The sequence below is a fragment of the Ovis canadensis genome, chromosome 4 (genome assembly GCF_042477335.2).
Source record: "Ovis canadensis isolate MfBH-ARS-UI-01 breed Bighorn chromosome 4, ARS-UI_OviCan_v2, whole genome shotgun sequence".
Classification (NCBI taxonomy): Eukaryota; Metazoa; Chordata; class Mammalia; order Artiodactyla; family Bovidae; genus Ovis; species Ovis canadensis.
The window spans coordinates 34,056,785-34,074,391 of record NC_091248.1 but is presented as its reverse complement, the minus strand read 5'-3'; the positions used below and the strand labels follow the sequence as shown (position 1 = coordinate 34,074,391).

The 17,607-nt window shown below is 38.0% G+C and overlaps 1 protein-coding gene across 1 annotated transcript in view; it reads left to right on the top strand.

The window, feature by feature from the left end:
* Nucleotides 1-17,296, top strand: part of THSD7A (thrombospondin type 1 domain containing 7A) — a 478,593-nt gene extending 461,297 nt beyond the window's left edge. The window contains exons 23-28 of the mRNA XM_069586624.1: nt 5,598-5,771; nt 9,326-9,421; nt 12,134-12,216; nt 12,555-12,765; nt 15,179-15,266; nt 15,948-17,296. Of these exons, the coding sequence (XP_069442725.1) occupies nt 5,598-5,771; nt 9,326-9,421; nt 12,134-12,216; nt 12,555-12,765; nt 15,179-15,266; nt 15,948-16,032 (737 nt within the window). The 3' untranslated portion in view covers nt 16,033-17,296. The remainder of the gene's footprint in view (nt 1-5,597; nt 5,772-9,325; nt 9,422-12,133; nt 12,217-12,554; nt 12,766-15,178; nt 15,267-15,947) is intronic.
* Nucleotides 17,297-17,607: the final 311 nt, after the last annotated feature.

Sequence of the window (17,607 nt, the reverse complement as noted above, 5' to 3'; positions counted from 1 at the left end):
GTCCATGGGATTTTCCAGGCAAGAGTACTGGGGTGGGGTGCCATTGCCTTCCCCTACCACCTGACAAAACCCCAAACCTTCAATTCTTCCCTGCAGAGAGTGTTATTATTAAGTTGGATGCCTCTAAGGAAAGAATCTGGAGGTAGGAACCCCACCACCGGGAGCCCTGGAGACCAGATATCTTTTCAAAGCTCCTCCAACCCAAAGGGTCCACCATCCTCGGGGCGCCTTAGGAGTGGTGTGGCTGTGGAGGGCCGGTCTGGGTCCCGAGACTGTGCTTTCATCCAGTGAGGACAAACACTACAGGTCCTGTGGTGCAGTGCTTAGTCGCTCGGTCATGGAGGACTCTGCGACCCCATGGATGGTAGCCTGCCAGGCTCCTCTGTCCATGGGGATGCTCCAGGCAAGGATACTAGAGTGAGTTGTCATGCCCTCCTCCAGGGGATCTTCCTGACCCAGGGGTTGAACCCAGGTCTTCCACATTGCGGGTAGATTCTTTACCATCTGAGCCACCAGGGAAGCCCAGGAAATACTGGAGTGGGTAGCCTATCCCTTCTCCAGGATATCGTCCCAACCCAGGAATCCAACAGGGGTCTCCTGCATTGCAGGTGGATTCTTTACCAGCTGAGCCACCAGGGAAGCCCCGCTACAGGGGCTCAGTTGCTAGCATATCCTTCTCAGACCCAGGACAGCCCATCCTTGCACCCAAGGCTGCTCAGTCTCCAGGGATGTGGCAGCAGCCCAGGTCACTGAGCCCTGAGGGGAATATAGGAGGCAATCCATTTATCACATTAATGTCTACTTTCTACTGAAGTGTAGTTGCTTTCCAGTGTTGAGCTGGTTGTAGGGTACAGCAATTTGAAGAGGTATACAGTGATGAATATCTGGTCTCTGGGGGTGCTTTGCCTCTCTCGTGTACGCTGAAGGGTTAACTAGGTTTCCCTGCACTGTAGTCCCTTGGTGATGCTCTTTAAGATACTTGAGTGTGTGTATATTAATCCCAACATCCTGATCAAATCCTGCCTTTGCTCTTTCCCCTTCAGTAATCCTGAGTGGCTCTTCCAAGACTGTGAGCCTCTTTGTAAATGAACTTTTTGTATCCGTGTTTTAGATTCCACCTATAAGCGATACTGTATGATATTTGTCTTCCTGTGTCTGACATAATTCACCTAGAATGCTCACTGGTAGGTCCTTCTCTGTGTATATATCCCTGTGTAAATATCCCAGACCATGTGGTATCTGTGTCTCTAGGTTTTTAAGGAAACTCCATGCTGTTCTCCACAGTGGCTGCTGGCAGTTTACCTTTTCAGCAGCACTGAGGAGAGTTCCCTTTCTCCAGGCCTGTTCCAGCACTTACTGTTTTTAGACTTTTTGATGATTGCCTTACTGACAGGTGAGAGGTGATCCCTCAGTATAGATTTGATTTGCATTCCTCTAATGATGGGGCTTCCCTGGTGGCTCAGAGGTTAAAGCGTCTACCTCCAATGCAGGAGACGCGGGTTCGATCCCTGGGTTGGAAAGATCCCCTGGAGGAGGAAATGGTAACCCACTCCAGTATTCTTGCCTGGAGAATCCCATGGATGGAGAAGCCTGGTAGGCTACCGTCCATGGGGTCGCAAAGAGTCGGACACGACTGAGCGACTTCACAGAACAGAACAGAATAATGGACAATGTTAAGGATCTTTGTTAAGTCCTTTTTTATTTTAAACAGTGAGTAAAGTTACCTGTTGAGATTGGCTTCTTAAGAGCCTGGCCCTGTTTGCACTGTTATTCTGTTATGTACCCCAGGCCATTTCTTGAAGGAAGGAGTCTTACAGTCCCACAGACCTTGTGAGTTTCAAGTGCCCCTGTGCACCCACCGGTTTTAAAGTTGCTTTTACTCAAAATGGCCACAAAGAGAGGCAGCATTTCTCCATTCCCAACTCTGCTTATTGGGGCACCATAGGAATTGGCAACCCACTGCAGTGTTCTTGCCTGGAGAATCCCAGGGATGGGGGAGCCTGGTGGGCTGCTGTCCATGGGGTCACACAGAGTCGGACACGACTGAAGCGACTTAGCAGCAGTAGCAGCAGACTTACAGAAAGTGCTGTTCTGGGTTCTAAATGAGAGTGGAATGTGCCAGAACAAACACCCAAGGGTTTGTGTGTCATTACTTCTTGCCCGTTTCCCTTCACCAGCCAAACCTCCACCTCTGACAAATCCCAAGTTCTCAAATCTGTTCTGCTGAGGCTTCTGTCAGTGTTTGAGAAGTGCAAATTAATTCAAGGAGGTATCGCCTCCCACCTGGCAGAATGCTGCTGCTGCTGCTAAGTCGCTTCAGTCGTGTCCGACAGCAGCCCACCAGGCTCCCCCATCCCTGGGATTCTCCAGGCAAGAACACTGGAGTGGGTCCTGTCAGAATGACCACCATGTAAAGTTGCCATCAGTAAATGCTGTAAAGACTGGAGAGATGGGAGCCCTCCCACACTGTTTGTGGAAATATAATTTGGTACAACTGTTTAGGAGTGCATTACGGAAGCTGCTTAAAAAACTAAAAATAGAACTATCATATGATCTAGCAATCCCACTCCTGGGCATAATTCGAAAAAGACTCATGCCTGACTGTGTTCTTTGTGGTGGGGTTTGCAATCGCCAAGACCTGGATGAAATCTAAGTGTCGATGTAATTGACAGAGGATGGACAAAAAAGATGTGGTACGTATATACAAGGGAATATTACTCAACCATTAATAAGAATGAAGCAGTGCCATTTGCAGCAACAGCGATGGACCTGGAGATTAGTATAAGTCAGAGAAGCACAAACACCATATGATGGTGCTTACATGCAAAATCTAAAAGAAAGATACACAAAACAGATGCAGACTCACAAGAGCACAAACTTGGTTACCAGGGGGGAAGGGGTTGGGAAGTGGATTGAGAGTTTGCAATTGACATATACACACTTCTACAGGTAATTGACAAGGCTTGCTGTATAGCACAGGGAACTTGACTTAATATTCTATAACAGTTTAAATGGGAAAAGAAGTTGAAAACTAATGGATACTTGTATAGGTACAGGGAATCATTTTGCTGTACACTTATAGCTAACACATCATTGTTAATCAACTGTAGTCCAATATAAAATCTGTTGTAAACAACTTGAAGAAAAATTTCAAGATCTTATAGTAACATAGAACAGGGCAATTCACCATTTTAATTAAAGCAAATTAGAAATCCAGTGGGAGGCTCCTGTTGTAAATTACAATCTATTCATTTCCACTCCCCTCTTGCTAATTTTTTCCAATGATGGGTTTTAAAAGCTAGCCACATATGAGCTAATAAGCGTAAAGAGTAGAATACCGAGGTAGCAAATGCATTTCAAACAGTTGTAATTATCTTTGGCAGACAGAGTGTCGTTTTATTATTACAGTGGTTTATATGGCAAAATATAAAAATATATTTTATGCAAGTCAGTGCCTCACACTCATGTACTGTTATTAAATCTTGGAAGCTTGACATAGATTATTTTGGAGTGCTAATTGTATAATTCACAGACTAACATTAAAGGATTGAATTTTGTGTCAGAAAACACTATGTCAAGCGATATGAGAAGAGAGCTAAAGCCTAGTAGTAAAAAGGTATATTTTACTTCCATGGAGTTCGCAGTCTCTGAGATGAAGTTATACTACACTCATATTGACAGGAGTTTCTCTATGTCATTTTTAATAGTTTCTCCTGAATAATTAAAAGCTGAGTGACCCAAAAGTAGCATTTCCTAAGGGATATAAATATTTCTAAAACTTTCTTTGACCGCTTAAAAATTCTTACTAGTTTCTTTCTCCCTAGCAATTCCAAACTTTACTAGAATTTCCTTCATTTTAGGACATTACATAGAGTAATAACAACAGACTATAATAAAGGCCTACAAAAATCACTCCACTTTATATCATACATGGATCTGTTTGTCAATAATTCACGTCTTTCCAGAACTTCTTAATCCTCCCACAAGTCTTTTTCATTAATCAGATCTGCAGGCAACTTTGTGCTAACGTTAGACATCTTCAACATAATATAAGGCAATATAAATTAGGTGATATGGCTGAAATAATTAAAGTGATAAGAACTTCTTATGGATCTGTATTTATCAAAATGTACTGTACCCTCTGAACAGTATTATCAAGTAGTGTCCTAAAGAATGGATTAGTGTATGGGAAAGGTGTATTGCATTAAGTCTTCCCTGTTCTGAAATGGTTGAAGATGAACACATACTATGACCCAACAATTCCTACAGAACTGTAACTAATTTCTAGTTACATACCCAAAAGAAATACATATGTAAGTTCACCAAAAGACTCATACTGAAATGTCCACAACAGCAATATTCATAATGAGAAAAATTTACAACTCTATACACACCCATCAGTAGTATAATGGATATGTAAATGGTGGCATGTTTATATAATAAAGCACAGCAGTAACAATGAGCAAATTGTGATGGATCTCACAAATGTAAATGAGTGGAAGAAACCAAACTTTAGAAAGCGCATGTGGCTACTCCATGCATAACATGGGGAGGGTTACTGAGATTCTGAGAATGCTTGGTCGCTTGATTTCAAGGTTGCTTACGTGGGTATTTAATCAGATTGTGAAAATTCAGCTGTCTGTGCACTTATGATGTGTCATCATTTTGCATATATATTATTCTTCAGTATATAATTGAAGAAAGTGGCGGAAGTAGACTGAAGATACAGGTCAGAGGAAATTGTGTGCGTTACTGCCACGCCAGGGCAGATTGGTTGGCTGTCTCACCGCCACAACTTTGAGAAGAAATAGGAACCAAGCCTTGGACTTCAAGTTCTTCAAAATTTTGAATACCTAGATAACAAGACCTATGTCTATCTATATTTTCTTTTATATATATATATTTTTAAATATATTTTCTTTTAATAGTACCAAGTGCTTAGTAAGCCTCTTTCTGATGATAATGACAAGAGTTGCAGTAGTTGGTGTTAATTCAGTATCATTGTCATTTAAGATAAGGGGAATCATGACAGACAAGCTGCTTTAAACATAGTTTACATTTGATATCATTAAGCAACACATAACCTATACTCAGTAACATCCACTCAGAAAATGACACTATTAGCACAAATGTATAAATAGACTCTTGAGAGTCCCTTGGACTGCAAGGAGATCCAATCAGTCCATCCTAAAGCAGAGCAGTCCTGGGTGTTCATTGGAAGGACTGATGTTGAAGCTGAAACTCCAATACTTTGGCCACCTGATGCGAAGAGCTGACTCATTTCTGATGCTGAGAAAGATTGAGGGCAGGAGGAGAAGGGGACGACAGAGGATGAGATGGCTGGGTGGCATCACCAACTCGATGGAGATGGGTTTGGGTGGACTCCGGGAGTTGGTGATGGACAGGGAGGCCTGGCATGCTGCGGTTCATGGGGTCACAAAGAGTCAGACGCGAACTGAACTGAATATACGTCTTACCAATATCATGAATAACTGGCATACCTAAAAACAATGCTTAATTGGCTTAAACATAAAATGATGATCTGGGTGGCTATTATTTATGGGTAAGGTTATAAACTACCAACCTGTGCTTTGCAGGTGACTGTTATTTGAAAGACTGGTCTTCCTGGAGCCTGTGTCAGCTGACCTGTGTGAATGGCGAGGACCTCGGTTTTGGTGGAATACAGGTCCGTTCCAGAGCGGTGATTATACAAGAACTAGAAAACCAACATCTGTGCCCAGAGCAGAAGCTGGAAACAAAATCATGTGATGGTGAGTGCAACCATTCATAACACCTATTTATTTTAGTGTTACGTTGATAAGCAAAAGAAAAAGTGTAAATTTTTCTGTTAGATAAGGAAATTTGCTAAGATCTCACTTTTAAAAAGTTGAGAATTAGGCTAAGGGTATGATTCTGAATTCTAAAGATTTAGAGAAGAAGAGTCTTGCCACCCTTCATAAGTTAGGTATGAAATACTTAATAGTATCTCTAAGTTTTATGAGTTAAAGAAAGCTAAGATCATTCGGAGCATGTTATTTGTACATACCTATTACAATCTTGATCCTTTGTGAATCTAAAAATATCCTCAGTTTATTGAAATCGAAAGAAAAATTACAAAGAAATAGCAAAATGAGACATTTTACTATAGTCTCAGAAATTGATAAAGTATTGGTAAGGACTGGTCTGAGTTTTACATACAGAATATATAAAAATATATGCTTATATGTCTGTGTGTATATGTATATACACACAGAGCTACGCATCCAGGGTAAGCAATATGTTACATTTACAAAACCTCAAAGCATCATTGTTCCCTAGCAGAGAATGTCTTGCTCAACAAAGAACCTTCTCATTCTTGCTTATGTTCTGAAATAATTAAGGAGCATGACATGTATTAGCAAAGAAGGGCCAAAATAACATCTATATTACTGAAAAGTTGAGGAGAGCTTAGAATGTTGGAGAACAGTGCTTAGAGTAAAAGCCGCCTGAGCTAGATGACTTAACCGAGGAATTATTGCATTATCCACCTTATTGATTACATTTTCTCAAATTTACCATCCATATTCTGGGGACAGGGTAACTAAAGAAGGAGAGATACGACAGCAGTTATAATAAGTGAGTTAATTCCTAAGAAAAGAAAGAGGATCGTTTACCCCATAATGACAATTAGGAATCAGCAACAATCGCAAAGAAATTCTCTCATGCACCCACAGAACTAAAAACTGAAAGCTACATTTCTAGAGCATTACATATCAAGTGTTATGCAGGGTGCAGCCCCAAAGTATTTAGAAGGGGATTTAAAGCCTTACATGCTTCTACAGGAGAGGGAAAAGTGTAATATAAACTCACTTTCAACTCAGTTTAAAAAAAAAGGAAAGAAAATGGAGATAACATATAAGTGATACAGATAGATACAAATTCAGTGAGATGGAAAATAACCAAGATAAGCAATAAAACCAATAGCTTGTTTTTTGATCAAAGTAGACCACCTCATGGAAAACTCAGTGAAACCAAAAAAGAGAACAAAGTTATAATACTGATAGTGTTTAAAAACTATAATTTCTGTGAATACATTTTGCTAATAAATGTAAAAACCTGACAGCTATTTAGAATGTTATTTATCAAGAGTGATGGAGACACAAACCATAGATTCCGTAGCCACTAAAACCCACATGCATCAGATAGGCTCACAAATGCACACACACTAAAACCTAGATGGCTTTAATTATGAGTCTTACTAAAAATTTAAACAGACAACTCCCATTTATGTGAAATCGTAAGACATAAAACAAAGTTGGGTAGAAAAAAAAATGAGAAAAATCTCCCCAGTACAACTCCAAGATCACAAACAAAAATGTTAAACAATAAAAATACTTTCAAATCAAAATTTAAATCTTCTACATAGTGACACAGGAAGAGGGCATGGCTACCCACTCCAGTGTTCTTGCCTGGAGAATCCCATGGACAGAGGCTCCTGGCGGGCTGCAGTCCACAGGGTCGCAGAGAGTCGGATGCGACTGAGCATGCACACATCGTAAAGCAGATCATAAACTAGGTTACCAGACAAGCCACAGACACAGAAAAGATATCTGTGGTCAATTTGAAGGAATTAGTGTCTAGAACAACTATCCTAAAGCTTTTCAGCATTCCAAGACAATTTCACAGTTGTAAAATTGTGGAGGACCCCAAATGGTTTTCCTTTGATGCATACATATCAAAGTTTTGCACACTGAAAAATGAAAACTGTTAAGTTTTTAAATATTTGGTAACTTATTTGAAACAATCACAAATCAATTGTATCTTATCATATTTCCCGAAAAATAACTATTTTCCAAAGCAGAAAGAAAATAACTTTTATGACAGGCATGGTCTTCTTTTACACTTTTTCAAATCTCTGTAACATCTGGCTTAACAGAAGACAGTTGGATTCTCTCATCTGCCTCTGCATTCAGTCTATTGCCATCTTAGTTTAGTTTCCGTATGTGAAGGAGGTCCAGGCTTACTTACCCAGGTGTGCAGTTAGAAGGGAAAATCCTCACACACATACTCTGAGGGAATGCCAAAGGCATCCCTGGTCCCTGGATCATCATCTGAGAACTGTTATTCTAGAATAAAAAATTCCCACAACTCAGAAAAGGCATAGATTTCAGTAGAAGGGCTGAGGAGAACCAAAAGAGATACATAAGCAGTTCACAAGAGGAAATCTGAATACTGCGAAACGTTTTCCTTACTGTTTGATAGCTTTGGTAATAGCTGCAGTTTAAAATGACAAGATAGCTTTCCACTCCCGCAAGACTGACAAGAAATTTAAATCTGGAACTTACAAATGTTTTTGAGGGCTTAGAGTAATAGTAACTCTTATTCACTGCTGCAGGGTATGTAAACTGTCACCATTTAAAGAAAAAAAAAGTGAGCTGTGTTTAGTAAAGTTTCAGCTATCCTTACAGTAATGCCCAGAAATTTCCCTTCTAAATATTTACCTTAAAGAAACACTAGGAGGCTTGCACAAGGCTGGCCACTGGAGGCACTGTTGTAATAGGATAAATTGAACACAACGTAAAAGCCCATCCATAAAGGAAATAAACTGTAGTTAGTATCATGGAATTCTGTGGAGCAGTTAAAATTAATTGACTGTGTCTGTATTAAAAAATCACATAGAAATATTTCATCTATAACATTGGCTATTAAGTTTCAAAAAGATATATGTATCATGTATCAATATAATGCTTTTAAAATTTTAAAACTGCCTAAAAATAATGCTGTAAGTCATTTATGGATTACATATATTTATATTATAGTTATAGTCAAAGAATAAAAAGCCTGTCACAGAAATGCTTGTGTCTACTTCAAAATAATGCATATTGCAGGGCAGACACAGAGGGAGAGCAGGAAGAACTATAATAGGCCATCAAGTTTGTTAGTATTTTTTACTCATCAACAAACAGAACTAAAGCAAGTATGACTAAACGGTAATATTTGTTAAAATGGAATGATGGGTAGTTGAATATATTTTTTCAGTTATCCTCTGTCCTTATTTGTATGTCTGATATAATGCTTTAAATAAAACATAAATTTAAATTGGAAATCTGGGTTCACATCAGACAGTATGGTAGCCGACTTGGAAAATTAGTTGGCATTTAGGCACGCATCTGGAATTTTGTAACATCTATATGGCAACTTCAGAAGGTAACTTCACATTTGAATCATTCAGGATAGACTTCTCATCCCTTTCCAGTTGTTTATAAACATTGCACTAATACCTGTCTCCGTGATTGTCCCTCTGGCCTGCAGAATGCCCCTGTTAATGTGTATTGTACCCCTGCAGATGGACAGTGTTACGAGTATAAGTGGATGGCCAGTGCTTGGAAGGGCTCTTCCCGAACAGTCTGGTGTCAAAGATCAGATGGTGTCAATGTAACAGGTAAACCTTCCATTCCTCTTTGTTCTTTGAAAGTCTTCTTATAACACACATGTAAGTGGTTAAAGAAAATAATTAAGAATACAGAGATATTTTTTTCAGTATTCCACATGTGGTTGAGTTCACAACACCTGAGCCGTGTACCTGATGACCAGGGATAAATTATTTTACTTTTAAATGTTTCAATTAGATTCCCCCTCACCCAGCCAATTTAGATATTACTAATTCTAATAAATTACTATTATAAGTTAATCTGATTATTTTCTTAAAAATCTTATATATTAATAACTTACTACATGCTAAAAAGTCAGTGTTTTGTTGACTATATCTGTTGCTGTGCCTTAGAGGCAATATATGCAGTCCAAAAATATTGCCAAGAGAATATGATTATACAAATCCAAATATTTTGTTTAAATTCAGAAACCTATGACCTCTAGCTTTTTTCTAATTAACTAAGATACAAGACCTATTGGTAAAACAAGCTCAGAGCATCTGAGTAGTCACAGTACCTACTCTGTCCCCATTCAAAACTTTATTATACATTGAAAGGAGACATCCAAATGAAGAGCTTTTTTTTTTTAATTCCCTTTGACCCAAACAGACCCCATAGAATTAATCTACAGTTACTAAAAGTTTCCTTATCTGAGTCCAGTAAATGCAAGGGATCCCAAAGACCCTTGAAGAGGGAAGAAAATCGGCTCCCGAGATAGAGTGAGCCACCCTACAAATATTTCCTATCAAAGAACTAAGGTCAGAAGAAGAACCTCAGCATCAAGCCATTTGTAAATTTAATTGTAACATCTACAGTAAGATGACAGGATCAGGGATCAATATGCTTTTTGGAAAGCATAAATTTTTATATTGAGTTTTAAATTACTTGGAGTTACTGAAACCTAATTATGCATTTCCAGCTATGAAAGCTAGAGCAGGATGTCAAATTGTATTCTTGTGAAGACAAGATTTTATACATGAGCTGGGTTAAGAAACACTTGATAATAGCAACTCTCAGTGGACACATCTATAATAAAGACAAGACACCTACCAGGAAACCCTTTGCTCTCTGACAGTGTCATTTTCTGGGGAAAAAAAATCCAAGCAAGCCACTCTCAGAGGCAACAGGGGGAGACAGAGCTTTGGGGAGAGGAGCACAGGCTTTCTGACCCTGAAGACATGAGGGATGTGGTCCTTCCCAGGTGGCAGTCCTGGTAAAGAACCCGCTTGCCAGTGCAGGAGATGTAAGGGATACAGGTTCAATCCCTGGGTCAGGAAGATCCCCTGGAGGAGGGCATGCCAACTCCAGTATTCTTGCCTGGAGAATCCCCATGGACAGAGGAGTCTGGTGGACTATAGTCCATGTGGTCACAGAGAGTCGGACACAACTGAAGTGAATTAGCATGCATGGACACCACTCAACTCAGGTGTTGAAAATGAATGTCTACCTTCTTTAAACTAATCAGGAGTTTTACAGCTTTCCCAGTGAATCCTGTTAGTTTTCAGTGTTTTCTTTTTTTTCCCCCCCAAATATGGATGCAAATAATCATTGTCTGACTTTTATTCTACACATTACAAGTTCTTTTCACACTGAAATTGGGGCTATTCCCCAATATAAGATAAGTCAAATTTTAAAAGACTTACCTGTAGAAATCATATTTTCAATTTCTTTTCCATAGAGTATCCCATGTATTTATCCCCATCTAAAACTGTTTTATAGCAAAAAAAAAAATTGTGTAAATGATTTGTGATAAAACACTATATGCATTCTTCTCCCATCTTCTAGGAGAGGTGAGACTGTTTATGGGAAATAGTCAAGCATGTAAAGAATATTACCTACCTTGATCGATTGTTCCAATTTTAAGAACAGTTGTCCTTATAGGAAACTCTCAGTGATTTCCATTGCCTTCATGTGTTTAATGCTAATAACTTCAGTAGAGCCATGTCACTCCAGCTGCCTTGCAATGACTAACTGCTTTTCCATAACAATTTTTCTGTGAATATTTTGTTTATAATGTTAAGTGATAAGGCAAAGAATTAACACCTTTAATTTGATTCCAGAAGATCATCAGTTCCATAAATAAAGGAAAATTTTTGCTTTGCTAAAATTCTGTGAAATTGATCAAGTGTGGTTTGAAGTTATGAGTTCTTTACATGCTACCAGTTCTGTTTCTTAATGACATCTAGTCTCATCTTGAAAACTTCATTGTAACTGTGACATACCTGGTACTAAACTCGAGAAGGAGGAGGAAATAAGAGTAGTCGCTAGAGAACTGCAGTGTCAAGTTTAAACAATAGTGTAGACATACCACTTAGAAGCTGCATTTGTTTTCTTTTATACCAAAAAAAAAATTCTGAATTAGTGACTTTCTCCAAAAGAAATACGTATTATAAAAAAATGCATTTACAAGGTTGTCACATAAACCAAAAAGGAAGTATCAACTAAAAAATCATCTAATCAACAGGTACTTACTGAGCACCTGCTGGGGTGGCAGGTACTATGTCCTCTGAATGAGAAGGGTCTCAAAGTTCCTAAATAAAGTGGTCAAGGTTAACCAGGTATTCCAGTCAGCTGCCCTCAGAAGTCTATGAGACTCCCAAGGCGGTTCAGGATTCAAAGATCAGTCTACAACAATGGTGTTGTTTTTTTGTTTTGTTTTGTTTTGTTTTGTTTTATCACTGCAAGAGATGCTACTTGTCAAAATATGATTTTCTGTTCTGCAGGGGGCTGCTTGGTGGTGCGCCAGCCTGATGCTGACAGGTCTTGTAACCCACCGTGTAGTCAACCCCACTCATACTGTAGCGAGGTATGTGTGAATTCATTAGAGTAGACAAGCCAGCTTCATCATTAGTCATCACCCTGCTTCTGGTACAATCCATCCCCCCCACCCTGAAAAATGTCTTGAGGTATACAAATTCTATTTTGGGACTACTTCTTTTTATCAGTATAAATAATTGTGAATGCACTTCCTTCTACCATTAGAATAAATTTGTATAAGGTACCAAAAAAGTGTGTTATTTTTTACATAGTGGTGACAGAAATTACGTGGAGTAAATTCCCAGAACAGTACTTCTTTAAAGCCTGCCCTTCGGGTCAGGTGTGGTATCACCTTGCATGTACAGTGTAAGTCTCGTTCTCCTGCAGACAAGGACGTGCAGTTGTGAAGAAGGGTACACTGAAGTCATGTCTTCCAATGGTACACTTGAGCAGTGCACACTGATCCCCGTGATGGTGATACCCACCGTGGAGGACAAAAGAGGAGACGTGAAAACCAGTCGGGCAGTGCATCCAACCCAGCCCTCCAGTAACCCAGTGGGACGGGGAAGGACCTGGTTTCTGCAGCCATTTGGGCCAGGTGAAGCGACCAGACAATGCTGATGCGGCATTCCTTGGCTGTATATTTAACCAATAATGAGCAAGCATTTTCTTAAGAGAGAATTATTTCATCTGTAGTCATTTCTTTTGATACTGTCTTATATTCATATAATTTTTACAATTACTGTGAAAAAGGCAATCATACTCAAAATTCAGAGATATGAATCTGCTTTCTTCTGAGAAAAATTCTAGGATTGATAAATTTCAGTTGTAAATTTAGAATTATTTTCACATTGATTAGAGTAATCTCACAGTGAAAATATTAGGGGGAAAGTGTGTTGTCATGCAGAACTAGAACAAATCAAAACTATGAAAAGACGTTCAAGAATTTTCCATTTGACCACAAAGTGTTAAATATTTGAACCCTAAATGGGAAGGTCAGTAATGCAGGGGATGCTTGGCAGCCAGACCAGTTTCTGTCAGTGCTTGGAGCTGGCACACTCAAATACGCACAATCTGTACTAGACCAGATACATGGGGACAGGCGTGGAGCCTTCCTGTCTCGATGGGACAGTCTAAACTTGGAGACTGACCAGACCCATGTCATTAAACAGACAGCTCATAATGCATCCAGTAATGGACCTGAAGCCTGGAGGCTGATCACGTTCTATCCTTACTCTGCGCATTCAGTCTCCCCAGTTGAATCAGCCATTTACTCATTCTTGGAACTAAGCTGGTGCTTGAAAATGTGCTGCGAGAGCTACATGTAACTCAGCTCATGCCACTTCTCCTCACACCCTAGAGGGATTACCACTTCATGACCAAAGGAAATTGCCAGGCAAAGCAAAGCATAAACTACTTCCTAACGCCAGTAGAAACTTGAGAAAGGAAGGAAAGAATCTGCATAGCTAGCACAACTGTATTTTCAATGCATGGAGTCAAAACACTTTACCTTACTGCTGAATCACTATTGGGATTTTTTTTAAAGTATTTTCACCGCTTGGGTGATTAATATATAACCACATCATCCCTGACTTTATTAGATTTTGATCCGAAGATAAAATTTATTTTGTAAAGCTGACCTGTCTGTGTAAGCAGGGGAAGCTCTTCTTCTCAGTATCCAAGATGGCGGACCAACAAATGGCCATTTGCAATCTTGACCTTGACCAAGAATCCAAGCAGATCTCCTCATATCAAAACTGCTTCTTAAATATAATTGTCATTTTACATTTTATAGTTTTCCTAAAATGAACATTTTAATATATTAAAAAGGTATACATTATAAAAATATACAATTAGATCATGCTCTTGTTTTCTGAAAAACCCAAAAATATTTGTTGAATTTCTCTCAGAATAGATAAACCCAACAGTAGAACAGTTCTTCTGATTTTTAACTCACTCAAGTTTTTTTTAGAAATGAAAAAAATAATGTCTAGAATATTAACTTGGTTTGTTCCCAGCATATGAATGAGCTTCTAAGTTGATCCAGCTCTAGGCAAAAATCATCATCATCGTCATCACAGTACTGATTTGCTTTTGACGTCTTTCAAATGTTGGATAAACCAGAGTCTCTGTGGTGTCAGTTTGCCCAATCTATAATTTCAATATTAAAATTAATGTTTAGCTGGTTGGGTATAACAGAAAATAAATGTTGGTGTGAGGAACAAGTTAGGCAAAATCATTCATACTGTCATCCATTTGAAGTTTATTCAGAATATAAAACAGAAGTTCAAAGAGAATGAGACCAGACAACCAAATTTTACAAGTTCCTGTCATAGAACTAGAAAAAAAATTCCTGTCTTGTCTGATGCCATAAGTAGATAAGATAGAAAAAGTGTTATTTTGAGATTCTTTCATGTGTTAATCGAACTTGGTTATTTTTACAAATGATATTGTCAAATTAATTTTAAAGCACACTCTGAAGTATAAACTAGATAAAGGATTATTAATTCCAAAAATGTTAAATATATTTACTTTCATCTGAAAAAAATATTTAAATGACAGAATTTACATTGAGATACCTGTCAGCATCAAAAAAGTTGTAGGAATTACTTGAAATTGCATTGTTTTCTTCTTTTCTCACAATTGCCATTCTGAAGATAGAATGAAAATCAGAAGAAAACATTTATATAGTGTAGCACATATGTTGAGTTTAAAGTAAAATCCTGATAGGGAGTAGCAGAAATTTAGACATATTAGCTTGAAATCTGAACTCAAATTGCACCATTATTTATCATTTTTCTATTTAGTTTTCATTGAGAATTTATCTTTAATGAAAGAGCATCTAACACATAATAGTAGCTTTGCATTAATCATTAACTCTGCCTAAGCAATAATTCATTTTGAGTTTTCAAAGAACTTGGTTATATGTGACTGGTCATTGGTCATAGTTAAAGACTGTAATATATATAGTGGACTAATGTAAGTTAATGACCAATGTCTATTCTTCTTAGATGGGAGACTGAAGACCTGGGTTTATGGTGTAGCAGCTGGGGCATTCGTGTTACTCATCTTCATTGTCTCCATGATCTATCTAGCTTGGTGAGTGTGTAAATATTTAAAAATCTAAGGAGATCTGTTTCAGAGGAAATACTTTCAATTGGCCATAACCAGGAACAGCAATCTAATGTCTCAAATAAGCATTCCACATTTATTTAGGGTTCTGAGTTTCTGAATAAGCATAGATGGATAATCTAAAAGCAACTGAATCCGAACCATTTAATTTCTGAATATGAGCCAGAACTGCCCTAGGTCATCTTCTCAAGTTGTTCCCCCTGGTTATGTAAGCACCATATATTACTTTGTATACTTATGGTGAACTGTACATTTTTTATTAAGTTACTGCTGAGGAAGAGATTATGATAATACCTAATTCAACTGTCTTTTAAAACATATTATAAGTTGTGTTATTTATAAAAGTTTGTGGACAAATATAAATGACTATAACATTATTCCATTATTAGTAGCAGAGAAATTATATCTAGATAATTTATCTTTTACAGGATAATAACATACTTGAAGGGTTCTGGTTTATGTTTATTCAGAGCATAAAACAGAGGAATTAGAAAACCAGAAAAATCAAATCCGGGGATTGAATTCAGAAAGTGTAGACAATTAAGCAATTTTTAGGTTTATCACTGTTTCAGTTTTTTTCATTTAAAGCAATAAAAATTACAATTGAAGATTTTCTTTCTCACAGTTTTATTAATTTTTTTTTAACAGCAAGAAGCCAAAGAAACCCCAAAGAAGGCAAAACAACCGGCTGAAACCTTTGACCTTAGCCTATGATGGAGATGCTGACATGTAAGTCATAACTTACCCTTCAGCTTCCAATTTCAGCTTTCTGCCTTTGCTGTAGGTATCCAGAGGCCACAAAGCTATTCAAACTGTGTGGATTAAACTACAGTGTTACTTCTTAAAAGATCATCATTAAGGAAGGAGTGAAAATCACAGTGCCATTGGATATACCAAGACAGTACTGCTTACATCGAAACCATCAGCCCTGAGAATTCTAGGAGATTTAGTTGATACATGATGCATTCTGAGAGTTTTATGTGATCTTTTCTGAAATCTACCAACTGATAATTCACTTTCATCTCTAAAAACATGATGGTGGGATTCACCAGTTTAGGATGCCTGATGCAAGCCTCTGTCTGCAGTTAACCCCTAGTAACATTTTTGCATGAAGAGTTTAATACCAAAATCTCTACACTACTATATTCAAACATAACAACATGCCTACTCAATTGAATGATATACATTATTATGTCAGATTATATACTTGTTAACAAGCAATTTTAATGGTGGCTAAAACTAAGCTCTAAACTGAGCAGAAAACCCATTGAGTAAACTCAGCATCTTGGTGGTTGATAATAGTTTCACTGAGCTGCATTTCCGAGGCAAAGACCCTTTTATAAGACTTCTTGTCTCTCTCCAAAGTACGAATGCTGGACATGTACTAGAACCTTAGAAGAGTCCTCAAGTTCAGTACTTTACAATGGTTGTTGTCTGGAAAACTAATTTGCTTGTGTTAATACAGTACATTTCTACTTTCCCTAATTTTCAAACTGGTTGCCTGGATCTTTTTTGCTATACGGAAGGTACATTTTTGCACTATATTAGTGCAGCATGATAGGCGCTTAACCAGTATTGCCATAGAAACTGCCTCTTTTCATATGGGATGAAGACATCTGTGCTCAAAGTGTCGTGGAGACATTGACAAGTTCTTGTGTCCTGAAGAGAGTACAAGTTCAGCTGGGATGGCGACAGGATGGAGTTAGCTGTTACATCTGTATACATACTTCCTCATCGCTGCAGCCATTGTGATATCAACAGCATGGCGATAACTTCAGTGTTTAAGTCCCGAACTCACTAACCCTCCAAAAGATGGGTCCCTCTAGTCGGTTTCTAATTGTACTTTGAAGGCTGTTTATGACTAGATTTTTATATTTGTTATCTTTGTTAAAAAAAGAAAAGAAAAGAAAAAAAGGAGCTGGTTGTCTTTTTAATTTTGAGCAGATGGAAAAAATAATTTATTGGTGATTTTTTGTAATTAAAAGAAATCAAAATGGTCTGATTTTTTTTTCTCCCAGATTTGTTTTCCTACTTCCAGATGAAATGTATTTCAAAATCCATAGTTTAGTCTTTCTCAGTGGTAAAATTTGAAGCAAGTCTTTTTAATGTATGATATCAAAAACTAGAATTTTCAAAAGAGAAAAATAAATATATTGTCCAGGACCTCATTAAATATCTAGACCAAGGGTGGCACTTTTTTTTTTTTTTTTTGGTAAAAGGTCAGATGGTAAATATTCCAGCCAGGTCTATGTTGCAGCTTGTCCATCCTTCCATTATGAGAAGACAGCCATAGGCAATACACAATACA